We start from the raw sequence: 18,040 nt of genomic DNA, 5'->3' as shown, positions 1-18,040 counted from the left end.
GTATCACAGGCAAATTGGGGAGAGCACGCCTAGGGTTCCCGCCTAGCTCCAACCCGTGAAGATACATAGTTCAAATCCTGCCCTTCCCTGTGACAAGCTAACAGAAGGGTTCTTATTGTGCATGTTTATATAGCGCGAACGCAACCCGAAGGTATAGGTAATTTGCCCAGAATCACATCCTGCGGCGCGACCTCAAGACTCGAACCCTGGTCTTCCACATCAGAAGCGGCAGCGCGGCCGACAGAGCACATCCTCTCCCCTCATTGAGAACACATGTATATCACAGGCAGGTTAGGGAGAGCGCGCCTACTGTTCGCGCCTGATGGATTTGAGGAGACGGGACGCCTGCCTCCCCCCCTCCCCCCCCCCCCCCCCCCCCCTCCCTTACCTGAAGCAACTGAATTTCTGGGCCCATTTCTAAGAACCTCAGTGATTCATTTGATCTGAGGAGACAGGACTTTTGCCTGAGCCCCATCTAAACCCTTTATCTATTCTTGGATTTGCAAGACCAACCTGGGAAGAGACCAATCGCATCCCATTACCGGGAATCTCTATTGAGGAAGCATCCACGCTACACGGGATACTGTTGCTCCTGTACGAGCATCTTGCTACTCCATGAGCTACATTGAGCTTTCTTAGGCTGTCACCCTACTGTCCCTGTCCTGATGAAGACCCGCATTGACTAGTCAGTAATGCCTACCTTGGGTTGAAACGTCGACATTAATCCCGTGGACCAGTTGAAAGACTCTGCATAAAGACTTACTCAATCAGTCTGCAGACTGTTTCGAATATTTGTTTTTCTGGCCTTCTGTAATCATCAAGATTCTCACAAGTCACTGTGTATATTACGAACTTTCACCACAGCACTGAGCACCACATGTCACCTTGTCAGAATTATAATTCACTCTTATGTCTTGACAGCCAATGAATGTGGGTATTCATAAATGACGCAATTTATATAAAAAAATTTGAATACCCTTTATGGTCTCAATGTGTGTTAATTTTGATTAATTGTCTTTTCCTGTGAATAAACCAATGATGGTATAATGGTTTAAGAAATATTCTATACCCGACAGAACCAATTGTTATTTTTGTATACTGTTCGTGCCTAGCACCAAACCCGTGAAGACACCTGCCCTTTTCTTTGACAAGATAACAGAAAGGGTCTTGATGCGCGTGTTTATGTAGCGCGAAATCGACCCGAAGGTATTGGAGCGCTCTACCTATCACCATATTTGCATCCCGTTCCGGCGCGGGGCGATTAAGTAATTTGCCCAGCATAACGTAATGTGTAAGCGACCTCGAGACTCGAGCCCTGGTTACCGGCACCCGAGGCGGCAGCGCAGCCGACGGAACACCACCTCTCGCCTCATTACGAATAGGTGCCAGTCTGGTCAGCTCCAGAGAAGCACCTCGGGCTGTCTAACGAAACGGCTTCAGAATTGCAGTTGCCCTAAGTGTGCCTGCCTTCGCGTGTGTAGCACGCAACCTCCTCCATGTTCCCGCATCTGATCTCGTGCATCGATTCCCCGGGAGGGGAGGGGAGGGGAGGGGAGGGGAGGGGGGGGGTGTAAGCTCCCATTATGGTGACCCGGCCCCGCGCGCGCATCCCCGCACATTGGCGGCAGCACAGGAGCAAGCGGCCCACACCGCAGCCTGCCCCCCCCCCTCCCCTCAGCGGCAGCGTAGCCGACAGGGGGTGGGCGCAATTGCCATCTACATCGCTCGGGCATGCGGGGGCGACCACGAGGGTGGCATCCCCCGAGAATGCCGCGCTCACGGAGCAGCATCCCCCGCCCTCAGCTAGCCTGAGGGCCTCCCCTTACTCAGCGCTCGTAGGGACCTTTCCCCCAGATCTACCCGCACCCCGGCAATGGAAATTGACACCAGTGGGCCTGCGAGTAGAGTCGCAGACCTTAACCATTCATCCGCCGAGACTCTGGAAGTGCGGGCCCCGCTGCCTCGGACGGTCGGCCCCATCAGGGAGCACGCACCGCGATTTCCTATCGAAACCAGGGGTGCGGGCATTGAAACTGCTACTTGTGCGGGGGAGTTAAGGAACAGAGACTCCTGAAAATGCCAGGAATTGAACCCGGGACCTCGTCCACACGAAATATGCGCTCTACCACTGAGCTACCTCCCAACGGAACACAGGGGCCCCGGCTACCGGGCAGGCCCCATCGAGGGGTGGGGGGTTCTGCACCCGCGAACCCAGGGAAGGCGCAGGGGGTGTGATATTAGAATTGCACACAGCTCATGCCGCCCCACCTCGGCAGCGCCGGCCACGATCCCGGTAACCGCCCTATAGACAAACCGCCACCAAGCCTAAATCTTGTGCCCCCTCCGCCCGTGGCTATCCGAGCCACAGGGCCCCGTCAACCTGGTGCTGTCCAGGGGCGGATTGGGGGCAGCAAGACTCACCGTCGCTCGACGAGGCCGGACAACGACCGATGCTGCTGGAGACGACGACCGATCCAAATGGCGAGGTGGGCAACAAAGAGGTCACCAGGAGGGTGGGGGAAGGCTAAATAGCCTCCCCCCTCACACCAGGGCCAGGAAGTGACACGCATTGCGCGTCACTTCCGGCCAGCCTGAGGAGGGGGGCTCCGGTCAGCGTCCCCGCCCCCCCCTCCCCCCAGTGGGAGGGGGTGTGGAGGGGTGACCGGTGCCCCGGGGGCACTAAGGCGCCGACCGCCGATTGTCCCACGCGGTCAGCGGCAGTCCCCAGAGGCCCTCGGATATCACCCTCAAGACCAACACAACCCTCTGAGCACCACGTTTTCTGATTCCGTGTGTGTCTTGGCTGCCAGGGTGTGCTGCTCACCTTCATCCTCTCAGCTTGCCTGAGATCCGCCGCCGAAATGAGAAACAACTTCTGCCCAGAAAATTCGCATGTTACTGACTGCTTCTGTGATTATTTAATGGCTCCCTGTGAGACTTCATATTTGAGCTGACCCAGTCGCCTGCTGCAGCTGTTGTCCGAACTCCTTCAATAGCTCCTCTACGCCGGACACCTAAACCCGGAGCTGGGAGAGAGGGGCCGCTTTACCTTCAGAGGCCCTGCACTCGCCGGGTCTCCAGTAGCAGCAGATCAGAAGCAGAAAAACAAGGAGCGCACCTGTTTTGTCACGCATGCATACGATGTAAGGCATGGCGCGCATGCGAGAGTGCAAATCCAGCCACCAATTCCAAAACAAACCAGCTTTGTAAATGCAATAGGACTTGTATTTACGCCCGACATATTGCATTTTAAACGGAATTGCGGGCATTAAAGAAGGCACGAATGGGAGGGGGTGTGGGGGGGGTGATTGTGGTAAAAAAAATTATGGACTGTGGGTGGAAACTGGGAGAGGCTGGGGAACAAAACTGTTTTCCTAGTAAGGGGGCCAATAGCCTCGTAAGGATAAAAATGACCTGGACGTCGGGAGGCGGGATTAAACAGCCAAGCACCAATCGGAACGCAGAAATTATGATTCAAGCCAATAAAAAATAAGGCTGGAAAGTGGGCGGAACTTCTCCCTCAATACTGTATACAGCATCTCTTGACGAGACCGCGTATGCGCTGCCTAGCCAAGACCTAAAAAACTGCTGGTGCCCACAACACCGGGTGCTACAGGTCACGCATGCTCGCATAATTAAGTAATTTGACACACAACCTATTGCAGGAGCACAAACAACACATTTAGCGAGCGGGTGCTACTGTTGGTGCTCTGTTGCATTTAGCACTATTTTTGCAGTATAAAATGCATCCCCATGTCCGTTTTGGATGCAACGGTGCATTTTGACTAAAAGTAGTGCTAAATGCTGAGTTGCGCTTCTCACGTAGTGCTCCATAAGCTTGTGTGATGCTGTAATTTTGCATGATTTATGCGACAGCAAGTTACGCCCACCCCTACATCCTACTATTCACCTGCCTCCCTTGAACTGCCCAACGCCAAGGCCCTACACGTCCCACATCACCTGTGCCATAGCCCCCCCACCCCTCAACATCCTTGTGCCACAGTGTCCACCTCTCCTCGCCCACTTAACTCCTCTTTACTCCTGAGGCCCCCACCTTCTCTCCCTCCCACATGTGAAACATTAGCACAGCTGGCCAGAAACTGTGGGGGTGGAAACATGGGGTACCTGGCACGTGGGGACACTTACTTTGCAGACTTTTTAGTTGTGTATCTGGAAGTGCACTATTAAGTCCTCAGTAATCCAGGGGCTGTAAAAACCTCTGCTAATGCTTAAATGTAAGATGTGTGCAGACTTGCAGGTCTGGCCTACTCCCTCCCAGCCCGCAATGAGTCCCGGGAGTGGCCCTGGAGGAAAACCGTACACTCTACATAATAAAAATGTTTAAATGTGGCTTGGAAATTAACCTGCAGTAAACGGCCTCCCCTTCTATGGCCGACAGCTCACCCTAAAACTTTAAGAAATTACAATGGACAACTTCTGAGATCCCCCCCCCCCTTGGCACAGATCCATCATGTGGGGGGTGGTGAGTGATGTCGCCCAGAGGAAGCACTACATTAAATGGGACAGGGACACATTCCTACTACACCCTATATGGAACCCCTAAATCCGATATGTGATCCCTACGTTTATTTATTTTTTATCAAATCCTTATCAAATTTTCAAAGCGGGGGTGGGGGGAAATATCAACAAGATATGTACCACAAACCTCTCCAACCCTGCAGGGCGGCTTCAGGCAGGGAGCAGCCTGTCTATTAATAAACAAATTCCGCAGCCCAGTTCTGGAACAGAAGTGCATTTATTCCACGTACAAAAGGCAGCATGCTCTCGGGTCTCTTCCCTCATGCGTTTCGGCTCCCAAGGCGCCTTGATCACAGGTGAGGCTGCTTGTGCCGAGCTGTCACGTGACTCCCGTAGTACAGTTCAAAAGGATACATGTCCCAAAATGCAATGGTAATATGAAAAGTTCCATTACAACTGCAATGTATTTTCCTGGTGCCAAAGCCTGGCCTGCTGGAAGGTCTCCTTCACCTTGGACTCCTGGTGCCAAAGCCTGGCCTGCTGGAAGGTCTCCTTCACCTTGAACTACTCTTCAGTCTGCTTGGACTCCTGGTGCCAAAGCCTGGCCTGCTGGAAGGTCTCCTTCACCTTGAACTACTCTTCAGTCTGCTTGGACTCCTGGTGCCAAAGCCTGGCCTGCTGGAAGGTCTCCTTCACCTTGAACTACTCTTCAGTCTGCTTGGACTCATGGTGCCAAAGCCTGGCCTACTGGAAGGTCTCCTTCACCTTGAGCTACTCTTCAGTCTGCTTGGACTCCTGGTGCCAAAGCCTGGCCTGCTGGAAGGTCTCCTTCACCTTGAACTACTCTTCAATCTGCTTGGACTCCTGGTGCCAAAGCCTGGCCTGCTGGAAGGTCTCCTTCACCTTGAACTACTCTTCAGTCTGCTTGGACTCCTGGTGCCAAAGCCTGGCCTGCTGGAAGGTCTCCTTCACCTTGAACTACTCTTCAATCTGCTTGGACTCCTGGTGCCAAAGCCTGGCCTGCTGGAAGGTCTCCTTCACCTTGAACTACTCTTCAGTCTGCTTGGACTCCTGGTGCCAAAGCCTGGCCTGCTGGAAGGTCTCCTTCACCTTGAACTACTCTTCAATCTGCCTGGACTCCTGGTGCTAAAGCCTGGCCTGCTGGAAGTGATCCGAGTTGGGCTGTTTAGTGTAGGCATCGGCTCTTAAGAGCTCTCTGGGCGCTCTCTAGGCCTGTTTGGAAGAAGATATGTCAGTCTTGGGCTTCTAGGCTACCTACAGACTCGACAAAAATTAGGCCCACATTGGCCCACCTGAACCAACCCTTGTCCGATCCAGATGAAAATCCCTGGGACTGGGCCCGGCTGATACTGGCACTGCATTCACTTTGAGCTTCAGAGCTTTGTGGTGGCCCCTCCAACCCACACAGGCAACCTGAGCTCACCCAGATACAGAGGCGACTGGGTTCAAGGCGTGCCGGGGCAACATCACAACTGCAAAAACTACTCCACACATTTGTAAAAAGCTAATATTGGGAAATGCAAAATAAACATGAATTATAAACGGGCTTGGTTACTTTAGGGGTGTTTGGAGTCCTTGTGCAGACATGGATCCCTGTTGTGCCTGTTCAGTGAAGGGCATGAATTCAAGCCAAATTAGGAATCCTTGTCCGAGGCCGTTTTTCCCGGCAGGACCCGAGCCACTTAAAGCTCTGAACCCGGCCCCTCGACTGAGTCCTTGGAAGGTGGTGGGCGTTTTCCATGGCTTCTTGTGACACCCTGGCTTCATGGTGGCTCCTCTGAATGTTGCCAGTTTCAGTTTTTCTTTGTTTTTTCTGCTGATACCAACACCCTTCCCCATAGAGTCCCAGGCTTTTTTTTTTTTTTTTTTGTGTGTGTTATTTGAAATTATATATTTTTAGGTCGAGCTTGCACTGTGGTGATCTTTGTATGCACTTGTGGGGTCTGACTCCACCCACGCTTATGGATTGGCTTGTGTGTGTTGTGCAAAAATTGGAGCTTGCTAATGGATGTATGTCCCACCTTTTTTCAAAAGTTCACTTCCATGGAATATTGCCTGGGGAGTGAGCAGCGGTGCACACGGTGGCATCTGTAAGGCAGGACGCACGCTTTGCCAGACTTCTTTTTTTTTTTATTTTTAAATCTCAATTGGACATTTATACCTACTTTTTCTGTGACTAAGCCCATGCTACTGATGGCGGCCATTTTGAACAGCAGCAGACTCTGTCTTTTCCTTTCCGAGCAGCTGGGCGCAGAGATGTATTGCGGCTGCGCGTTGCTTGGTTGCAAGGTACATAGTGCAGCTGACAATGGACCACAAGCAGAGGGAGCTGCAGTGGGTGTACATATAGCCTGAGGCTGCAGCCTATATATGAGCTCCTGTAAATCCCACACTTTCACACTACATACTTGGCATAATTTAGTACACATTATTTAGGAAACCACAAAATAATAATAATCCACATTTGTAAAGAGCGAACAATCACCCCTAAGGGTATCTAGGCGCTGGGGGCCGTCGGGAAGATTAAGCAAGCTATTGCCCAGAGTCACATGGTGCTGGGCTAATCTGCTGCCAGCGCCGGGGATCGAACCGTGATCCCCAGATTGTGGAGTCAGTTGCCCTGGCGGCGCCACACCTCTTCCCCTGTGTGATAAACCTGCGAATGTCAAACGTACGGTACGTTTGACATGATGGTAGTTAGCATGAAGCAATTCCATTTGGCCTTCCTTACACTGGGAGTGAATGAAGCTTGGTGGGTATTAGCAGCAGGCTCCTATATTTTTTTTAAGTTGGAGAAATGACCATTTAAAAAAATTATTTTAAGATTATAGCACTTTAATACATCTGCCTATTCAGAAGTATCTTGGATTTTTTTAATTTTTTGTTTTAAGGAACTGGGAGGGTGGAAGAAGCAGCAAAAACTGAGTCAAAACTGAAATAAGGATTTGACAGCCAAAACAAAGAATGGGTTCTCTCGGCAAAGCTGATCAACACAGTGCACCTAAGGAAAGGGTTTGTGCTTGAGAAAATACTATGGAAATACATTTTGGCCCCCTTTGAACACTTTCCCTAATATTTTCTTTTATTTGTAAATAAGCATGGTCAGATTGCGGTGTTATGTGAAATGCAAAAAAAAAATCTGTTGCGCTTCGCGACCTCAACAAGCGGCGGAGTGTTAGATAAATGCCGCTCGCAGTGATTTTCAGGGCCAGATGCTTGTCCGCACTGTGCAATCCTCTCGAACTGCACCATGCACAGCACCAGCGGGTGCTGCTTCCTTTCTTGTGCTGCTCGACTAGATTTTTACTCGAGCAGCAGCTTTCTCAACGCGAACAGTTTTTCAACACGAGCGTGGCGACCATCCACGACCACTCGCAATGAGAAATCTGACCACCCGCTTTGAGAAATCTCGCTGGGAGTTTGATTTTTCACGCTCGCTAACTTGATGTTGAACGCGAGTGAGGAAGAAAACTCCACTCACTATGTGAAGTAAAGTTTTTCTGAGCTCCGTGTAATATGGAGAGCGGAAAACTTTGCGAGCAGAGTTCACCGCCCAGACTTGGTTTAAATAGTGTTTTTCAGCAATTGGTCATGGTGTTATAACACAGGAATATTTGCTGTGTTTAGTAAATTGTGGCGTATTGATCCTGGCCACCTTAAACCTTCAGCAGATATTCGAGACTGTAGTCATTGTACCAGTACCGCGGAGTACTAGGGTTGTGGCAAGGAGAATCCAGAAACTGAAATGATTCTTTTAAGCCCTCTTAGCTGCACAAGCAGCAGCAGCCCCCTTTGGGAACCTGACTATCCAAAGAGGGGAAGGAATCTAGATACACCCCCCACTCGCCCCAAACGTTCTTACATTTGTGCTTTACGATACTCCATGTTGTCCAACGCACTTATTGTAAAGAGTCCCTATACCTTATGATTGGAACTCTAAAAAAATAAATAAATAAAAAAAAAACAGTTTTCTAAAATGCTCAAATCTTTTTACTTTGGGGAGCCTATCTATGGGCAAGTATGTGCAATGACAGCCAGGTACTGGGAGATAGCTATCACCACAGCCAAGCATCTCCCCAAACACTGATGGATTGAGCCCAGGCCCACCCTGGCCAGATAGCGATCACCACAGCCAAGCATCTCCCCAAACACTGATGGACTGAGCCCAGGCCCACCCTGGCCAGATAGCGATCACCACAGCCAAGCATCTCCCCAAACACTGATGGACTGAGCCCAGACCCACCCTGGCCAGATAGCTATCACCACAGCCAAGCATCTCCCCAAACACTGATGGACTGAGCCCAGGCCCCCCTGGCCAGATAGTGATTACCACAGCCAAGCATCTCCCCAAACACTGATGGACTGAGCTAAGGCCCACCCTGGCCAGATAGCGATCACCACAGCCAAGCATATCTTAAACACTGATGGACTGAGCCCAGGCCCACCCTGGCCAGATGGCCATCACCACAGCCAAGCATCTCCCCCAAACACTGATGGACTGAGCCCAGGCCCACCCTGGCCAGATAGCGATCACCACAGCCAAGCATCTCCTAAACACTGATGGACTGAGCCCAGGCCCACCCTGGCCAGATAGCGATCACCACAGCCAAGCATCTCCCCAGACACTGATGGACTGAGCCCAGGCCCACCCTGGTCAGATAGCTATCACCACAGCCAAGCATCTCCCCAAACACTGATGGACTGAGCCCAGGCCCACCCTGGCCAGATAGCGATCACCACAGCCAAGCATCTCCCCAAACACTGATGGACTGAGCCCAGGCCCACCCTGACCAGATAGCGATCACCACAGCCAAGCATCTCCCCAGACACTGATGGACTGAGCCCAGGCCCACCCTGGCCAGTGTGAGAGAGTGGCACATTGCTATAACTTACAAGGAGACTTGCGTCCTGCACTGAACTGCACTTGGCTCTATGCATGCTGCCAGTGTGCTACTGTCTTGTGAAGAGGTCCGGTAATTCATCTTTGGTTCATCATTAAAGTGCAGAGGAGAGATGGGTTTCAAGTACAGATTAAGGGGTGATGTAGTCTTAGCTGGTCTTGAGAGCGGAGAGCGCGTGGGAGACCGGATCACAATGAACTCTATATAATGGGGCGGACAGAGGTGGGCTCGCGCTGGGATGGGCATCAAAGGTGGGAGATGGGGGGGGGGGGGGCCTCCTCAGTTGGGGGTCGAAGGAACCTGCTATGAGAAGGGTTTTGGTGGCTGCTGTGCCTACTCACATGTTTTGCTTGGGTCTGCTGTGACAACCTTCCTCTAAGACTCAGACATTCTTCATGGTGTCCAGACAGACTGGCAGCCGCAGCGCTTTTTGTTTACTTAGGAGTTTGCCGTATTAGCCGCATAATCTATCATCTACTGTATAACAAGATTTGAACAGAAATCGTTTCTAGCTTAAAAGGTCCAAAAGTTACTAAAAATGCAGCAGCACGTGCTGCTCAGTGGAAGGCCTCCACATAAATTAGCCCGGTGCTGCCGCATAATTCCAGTGGCTCTGGCTATACTTCAGTTAGCCTCAATCAGCGGCTGGCAGTAAACTACTTTAAGCAGAATAATTCCAATCTATAGCCAAAATGCACGACTTGTATGTTTTGACATATTTCCCCCAAGATTGGTATGATATTTCTCTACTAAACCTATTAATATTGCTGATTGAAGAGAAACTCAATCAATATTAAATAATGCTTTATAATGTGGTACCTGCTGCTGCTTGCCCGTGACTTTACATATGTTTTTATTTTGAACTGCGTCACACCACGTGCTTGCAGTGCTAGTGAAGCTAGAAGTCCTAGGGTGCTGTTTGCTATTCTTGTTTCTAGAACCCTAGTACTCCCTGAAGGCAGCACCCATAATGGGCTTGCCGGCCCACCCATCCCATAATGCTGTTGTATAGACTCGGCTGTCATTGCTGCGGTTTCACTGATCTGCAGGGCATAGTACCCCCAGGGGCACCCCGCTTTCCCCCCTCCCCCAAATTAGGTTACCCAAAGAAGACACAAGAAACAGTTGTAAATGGGTAACAAATGCTGCAGGATTTATTACATAATTCCAGGATATGTAATAGGTGGGTTATCTTACGGGCGATCCAAGGGCAGGCGGCCATCTACTTCACCTGCCCCGCCTGACGAGCCGGGCAGCACGGGAACGACCCGCAAGTGCTGCCCCCCAAGTGATTCTTTTTTCGATCACGTGCCGTTGAGATTCTACTCACACCCCCCCTCTCGGGGCGGAGCGTCGCATAGCAAGCCCCCGGTTGTTCAGGCCCACAACCGCCCACAGGCCTAGCGGGGCGCCGACCGGCTTCCGGGACCTCTCTGGAGGCTCCTCGTTTTGGCTCAGGCACCACGTGGTGCCGCGCAGAGGTACCCTTTGTACCGGCCTGCTTCCAGATCGCCCTGTAACTCCGCCACAGCCCTGGAGGCGGCTAACCGTCGCAGCCAGGGCCCCCCACCAACCTAGCTCTTTACCTGCACCCTCTATTCACCAATGCTTCGCTTAAATCCAATAAAAACAGGTCCATGCCTATTTGGGAGAGGTGTACTCCATCCAAGTCGAAGTACCCCTTCACATTCCCCCGAATCATCTCATGGCGAATAAAGCCCAAACCCCTTTGGGCTGTGAACTTACGCATTGCTCCATTAATGCGCCTCCTGGAGTGCTCTACCGCTTCAAAGGATTTAGCTCCCCGCCAAGACCTGCGGGGGATGATCTCTGACCACACGATCTCACACTCGCCCAGACGTTTGCAGATTTCCCCTAAGTCTCTTTTCATGGCTAATAACAGCAATCGTCTCCCTAGGGTAACAAGGTTGTTACCGCCCAGGTGTATCACCAACAGGTGGGGCAAGGTGGACCCGTGTGCTCTTAGTCTCTGCTCAATCTTATTCCTGAGTTCGAACCATCTCATCCCCGGCACCCCCATCCATTCCACTTCGGTCTGAGGGAAGTGTCGCATCCAATTTCGGTGCAACGCCCATTGGGCCGCCCGGGCGACAAATGAATGCCCGATCACCCACACCACTCGTCCTAATAAAGAGGAGACATGGTGTACACACAAGTTATTTAATCAGAAAGGGTGATTTCAACGATACACACCATAAATCACAAACACATTACTAACAGCTGCCTCACGGGCGAACATATATCTTATAGGAATCAGATTCCCAACGCCCCAGTTTCTTCACCTGAGCGGCCTCTAATCCCGCCAGGTGAGCGGCGGTGGCAGCGCCAATGCGGAAGGAGTGGCTGGAATACCTTCTGTCCGGCCGGGCGAGCCCCGTCCTGGCTAAACTGGCCCTGATTACCTGCTCGAACTGGTATCTAGTTACAGGGGTACCATTTGAATGCAACAGGAGATAACCAGGGCCCGGCGGTCTGTGTTCCAAAAACGCCTTTACCCATTGTACTGGGCAGAACCTGGGGTCACCTAGGGGCTGGAGAACCACCCTGATCCCCCGCCCCGCCTGATCAGTCTTGGACTTGCGTAAAAGAATGGTCAGTGACCCGGAAATAGACACGTCTGAAATTGCCAGCGCATCCCCTGAACAGTCGACCTTGGACCTAGCCACTAACTCACTGACTCTGAAAGCCCCGAAGAATGCTAAAGAGGTCGCCAGTGAGGGTGGGGGAAGGCTAAATAGCCTTCCCCTCGCACCTGGGCCCGGAAGTGACGCGCCTTTCGCGTCACTTCCGGCCCATGACACGGAGGGGGGCAACAATCGGGATCCCCGCCCCCGCCCCCCCCCGAAGGAGGGAGTGGGGAGGGGTGACCGGGGCCCCGGGGCCACTAAGGCGCCGACCGCCGAGTGGCCCCCTGCGGGGGCCGCGGTCAGCGGCAGGTTAGCTGTCCCATGTCCTCGTGGCAGTCCCTTAAGCTCATGTGAGTTTTGATGGGAGTGATAGAGCGCAGCATTTAATGATTTCACATAAAACGAAAGTATAGCTAGCATACTCCAGGGGGAAAGGTGCAGTCCTTATTCCTGTATCTTCTGAGCCTCACCCCCCCCCCCCCCCCGTGAGCTGGCCACCAAGTCTTTTTGCTGTAAAATAAACTTTTTAAAAAAGATTGCTAAAGCGCTTTAAGCCGCATGATGGTTGGTGCTACCCAACGTAGTCCACATACATTCAAACCATAACCATGGGTAAAAGAAATTGTCATTTACAGCGCCAATAGCACTAACACCAGCAAATGCGAGGCCGATTGCATTGCAAACGCTTGTTCTCTTCGACTTCTATTTTGACTCTTGCTGATTGAAAGTATGTTTTTCTCTTCTGTATTTATTTGCCTCTTGGTGAATGAAAGAATATAGTGTTTGTCTTGTATTTCGACTCTTGGTGATTGACAGTATATAGTGTTTCTCTTGTATCTTGACTCTTGGTGTTTGAAAGTATATTGTGTTTCTCTTGGTGATTGACAGTATATAGTGTTTCTCTTGTAGTTTGACGATTGGTGATTGACAGTATATAGTGTTTCTCCTGTATTTTGACGATTGGTGATTGACAGTATATAGTGTTTCTCTTGTATTTTAACAATTGGTGATTGACAGTATATAGTATTTTTCTTGGTGATTGACAGTATATAGTGTTTCTCTTGTATTTTGACTCGGTGATTGACAGTATATAGTATTTCTCTTGGTGATTGACAGTATATAGTGTTTCTCTTGTATTTTAACAATTGGTGATTGACAGTATATAGTGTTTCTCTTGTATTTTGATTCGGTGATTGACAGTATATAGTGTTTCTCTTGTATTTTGTCTCTTGGTGATTGAAAGTATATAGTGTGTCTCTTGTATTTTGACTCTTGGCGATTGAAAGTATATAGTGTGTCTCTTGTATTTTGACTCGGTGATTGACAGTATATAGTGTTTCTCTTGTATTTTGACTCTTGGTGATTGAAAGTATATAGTGTTTCTCTTGTATTTTGACTCGGTGATTGACAGTATATAGTGTGTCTCTTGTATTTTGTCTCTTGGGGATTGAAAGTATATAGTGTGTCTCTTGTATTTTGACTCTTGGTGATTGAAAGTATATAGTGTTTCTCTTGTATTTTGTCTCTTGGTGATTGAAAGTATATAGTGTGTCTCTTGTATTTTGACTCTTGGCGATTGAAAGTATATAGTGTGTCTCTTGTATTTTGTCTCTTGGTGATTGAAAGTATATAGTGTTTCTCTTGTATTTTGTCTCTTGGGGATTGAAAGTATATAGTGTTTCTCTTGTATTTTGACGATTGGCGATTGAAAGTATATAGTGTGTCTCTTGTATTTTGACTCTTGGTGATTGAAAGTATATAGTGTTTCTCTTGTATTTTGTCTCTTGGGGATTGAAAGTATATAGTGTTTCTCTTGTATTTTGACGATTAGTGATTGAAAGTGCACCTGTCCCTCCTCTGCTCTCTTGCAGGCAGTTCCTGCTGCTGACCCCGGCACTGCTGAAGGCCAACACCAGCCAGTCGATGTGCTTGTTCCTCAGGAAGGGGGAGAAGCCCACTCCGGTGACCGTGACCCTGGACCACAACAGCTTCCAGCTCGACGTCCTCAAGGAGACGGTGCCCGCGGGGAAGCCCTTCTTCAAGTGTGCGGAGTTCTCGGTGAGTCTGCTGGGGCAAAGGTCACGCACTGCTTAGTTCTGCAGGTCCTTCGGTATCTGCGGGTCCCGTGGCGTTGCTGCTGCGCGTACTTTACGCGTGGTTGCGCACTCCTTGGCTGAACACAAGTTCAATAAGCAATGCAGCCTGCAAGGAAGGGGTGGCTGCTTCACAAGGAACATGCCTGCTTCCTTGGGTTGTTTCCTATGCCATGTTCATTTCCTCCGGTCTTGGGACCCTTTGCGTTCCTGCACAGGGTCGGACTGAGATGGAACATGGGCCGGTGTCACCAAAATGCAAGTGCTTCCATTTGCATATTGGGTGGAAAAAAAGGTGTCCGGTTCTGTAGCAAAGCCAGGCGTCTCCAGACTGAACCTGCCAGGCGGCCAGTGCCTCTCCCCTTGTAACTCTGTAGACATTGGGGTGCACGAGGAAGCGACCGCAGCCCTTCTGTCCACTGTGCCACATCCAGACAGCAGCAGGTGGCGCTTCAGGTGAGTCTGGGTAATGGGCACTCCGGTGCTTAATCTGAGCAGGTGGGTGAAGGTGGGACCCACAGGCACTGATTTTTGGGGACCTGCACCTATTTTTACTCCTCAGACATTGACCCCCAGCAAGAGAGGTTCACAAGGGGGAAAACAGGAGGACGTGAAAGATTGAAACTGTGACAGGGAGAGCGCAAGGGCAAACAACCAACTGTGCGAGGAAGGTAAAGGGGCAGGTAACGCCTGGTGGTGGATGAAAGAGGCATGAGGTGGAATCGTGGTTGTGAAGCCCTGATATCCAGCACCCTGATGGCGCTGGCTTCGGAGCACTAACTGGGCCCCAGCGTTTCTTCTTTTACAAATAAAGCACGGGGTCACTCACTGGGGTGGCTGTATGTCGGAACCACGCAGGCATTTACCACGCCTACCTTAACGGGGCACCAACAATGAAAGCATCTTTACAACGCATTCCTTTACCACATAACTCCTTACACTGACTTTTCCTTACGGAACGCTGTGGACTTTATAATGGCATAATTTACTATTCCAACTCCAGTCTGCGCAACAGTAGGGAAAGTGTTGGTCTTGAAGTCCAACATCACTTCCCTTAAGGTGAGTCCTTGTAAGGACTTGCGTGGTCAAGGTATTCATTTAAAGAAGCATTTGAGCTTCGGACAGCATGCTTCGAGCAGCGATGTCAATACTGTTTCCCTCAAGGGAGCTCCACGTCATTGGGTCAGGACAGAGCTGAGCAGTCTGGAACTTGGAGAAGGTGTGGGCAGCACCCAAGGTGGGTTGAATGACACCCAGTGGGTTTGGGGGGGTCTACGAACCACAGGTGGCGACAGGATGGGGGCAGGTTGTGCCATGGACTGAGGGGCGAAGTAGGTTGTCTCAGTGCAATTGTCGAAGAGGAGCTGTGGGCAGATTCAGTGTGTCCCGGTGACGGAAGGGGGTTTGGGCGTACCCTTCTTGGTACTAATCTTTGGAGCTTTTAAAATGACTGCTGGAATTTAACAGTGAACAGGGACATCTTAAGGATTTTGGGGGCGAGGGCCAAATTAATTTTTGGGCCCCTATTCAGAACGCCTTTGAATTTATGATCCACTTTCACCTCTTTCATGCCCTTCTGGCCAGGGACAGTGCAGAGGACACTGGTCCAAGTTGTAAGTGCTTCCAATAAATACTCTGGGATAGGGACCCGGATAGGTCTCCATCGAATACTCTGGGATAGGGATCTGTAATTGGATTTCCACCTAATACTTGGCGATAGGGACCAGTTATTGTTTCCATCCTATATTCTGGGATAGGGAACCGTAGTTGTTTCCATCTAATACTCTGGGATAGGGACCTGTAATTGGTTTTCCATCTAATACTCTGGGATAGGGACCCATAGTTGTTTCCATCTAATACTCTGGGATAGGGACCCGTAATTGTTTCCATCTAATACTCTGGGTTAGGGACCTGTAATTGGTTTTCCATCTAATACTCTGGGATAGGGACCTGTAATTGGTTTTCCATCTAATACTCTGGGATAGGGACCTGTAATTGGTTTTCCATCTAATACTCTGGGATAGGGACCCGTAATTGTTTCCATCTAATACTCTGGGTTAGGGACCTGTAATTGGTTTTCCATCTAATACTCTGGGATGGGGACCTGTAATTGTTTCCATCTAATATTCTGGCATAGGGACCCATGATTGGTTTTCCATCTAATACTCTAGGATAGGGACCCGTAATTGGTTTTCCATCTAATACTCTGGGATAGGGACCCGTAATTGGTTTTCTATCTAATACTCTGGGATAGGGACCCGTAATTGTTTCTATCTAATACTCTGGGTTAGGGACCTGTAATTGGTTTTCCATCTAATACTCTGGGATAGGGACCCGTAATTGGTTTTCCATCTAATACTCTGGGATAGGGACCCGTAATTGTTTCTATCTCATACTCTGGGATAGGGACCTGTAATTGGTTTTCCATCTAATACTCTGGGTTAGGGACCTGTAATTGGTTTTCCATCTAATACTCTGGGATAGGGACCTGTAATTGGTTTTCCATCTAATACTCTGGGATAGGGACCCGTAATTGTTTCTATCTCATACTCTGGGATAGGGACCTGTAATTGGTTTTCCATCTAATACTCTGGGTTAGGGACCTGTAATTGGTTTTCCATCTAATACTCTGGGTTAGGGACCTGTAATTGGTTTTCCATCTAATACTCTGGGATAGGGACCCGTAATTGTTTCTATCTCATACTCTGGGATAGGGACCTGTAATTGGTTTTCCATCTAATACTCTGGGTTAGGGACCTGTAATTGGTTTTCCATCTAATACTCTGGGATAGGGACCTGTAATTGGTTTTCCATCTAATACTCTGGGATAGGGACCCGTAATTGTTTCTATCTCATACTCTGGGATAGGGACCTGTAATTGGTTTTCCATCTAATACTCTGGGTTAGGGACCTGTAATTGGTTTTCCATCTAATACTCTGGGATAGGGACCTGTAATTGGTTTTCCATCTAATACTCTGGGATAGGGACCCGTAATTGTTTCCATCTAATACTCTGGGATATGGACTTGTAATTGGTTTTCCATCTAATACTCTGGGATGGGGACCTGTAATTGTTTCCATATAATATTCTGGCATAGGGACCCATAATAGGGACCCATAATTGGTTTTCCATCTAATACTCTAGGAGAGGGACCCGTAATTGGCTTTCCATCTAATACTCTGGGATAGGGACCCGTAATTGGTTTTCCATCTAATACTCTGGGATAGGGACCCGTAATTGGGTATTTTTATTATATCTCCTTTTAGATAACTACATTTATCTTAAAATCAGGCAAGGATCCGGCGCTGCAGGACAGAGTTTAGAGAAGTCTGGCTTAAAGATTGACAGGAACTATGGCAACCAGTCTAGAAACTGGAATGCCAAGTGCCAGCAGTGGCACGTTTTTGGAGCATAGACCGTGATTGCTATCTCCAGTTCGGGAACTCCTTCGCCCCTGGTGAGAGGCAGTTTTGGGGTACAATTTGATATTACATTTGAATAGCACTTCCTTTCCAAATGAGTGGTGCCTGGCTCCTGGGGTCCAAGCTGCTCCTAGCCCTTGGACATCTGGCAGCCCCTGCCTCCTTTCTGTTCAGGGTCCCCTGGCACTGAGCTGCAAGAGCCAAAGGGTGCCTGAACCACAAGAGGGGCCTTGCAGTTGAGGTGGTGCCCGGCACTTTTGAAGTTCAAGCGGCCGAGGTGTTTGAGGTGCGCACACTTGAGTGTGGACTCCAGCCGCAGGTCATGGAGGGTGCTGGGTCACTTCTACCTGAAGGTGTCCGAAGTCTGGCAGCCGAGATCAGAAGGACGAGGCATGGAGAGAGCCTAGAAGCCAACTGGGTGACGAGGTCGCCGAGACGCCCTTGTAGCCAAAGAGCGTGGGGTGCTAAAGTGTAA

The 18,040-nt window shown here is 49.9% G+C and overlaps 1 protein-coding gene across 4 annotated transcripts in view; it reads left to right on the top strand.

Annotated features, from left to right (window-relative positions):
* LOC146813442 (ovostatin-like) overlaps positions 1-18,040 on the top strand; it is a 261,286-nt gene that overhangs the window by 43,742 nt on the left and 199,504 nt on the right. For all 4 annotated transcript variants that reach the window (XM_085620204.1, XM_085620203.1, XM_085620202.1 and 1 more), the window contains exon 2: positions 13,921-14,107. In XM_085620204.1, coding sequence (XP_085476330.1) covers positions 13,921-14,107 — 187 coding nt within the window. The remainder of the gene's footprint in view (positions 1-13,920; positions 14,108-18,040) is intronic.

The sequence above is a fragment of the Triturus cristatus genome, chromosome 7 (genome assembly GCF_964204655.1).
Source record: "Triturus cristatus chromosome 7, aTriCri1.1, whole genome shotgun sequence".
Classification (NCBI taxonomy): domain Eukaryota; kingdom Metazoa; phylum Chordata; class Amphibia; order Caudata; family Salamandridae; genus Triturus; species Triturus cristatus.
The sequence above is the reverse complement of the archived record's forward strand: the minus strand, read 5'-3'. Positions and strand labels throughout refer to the sequence as shown.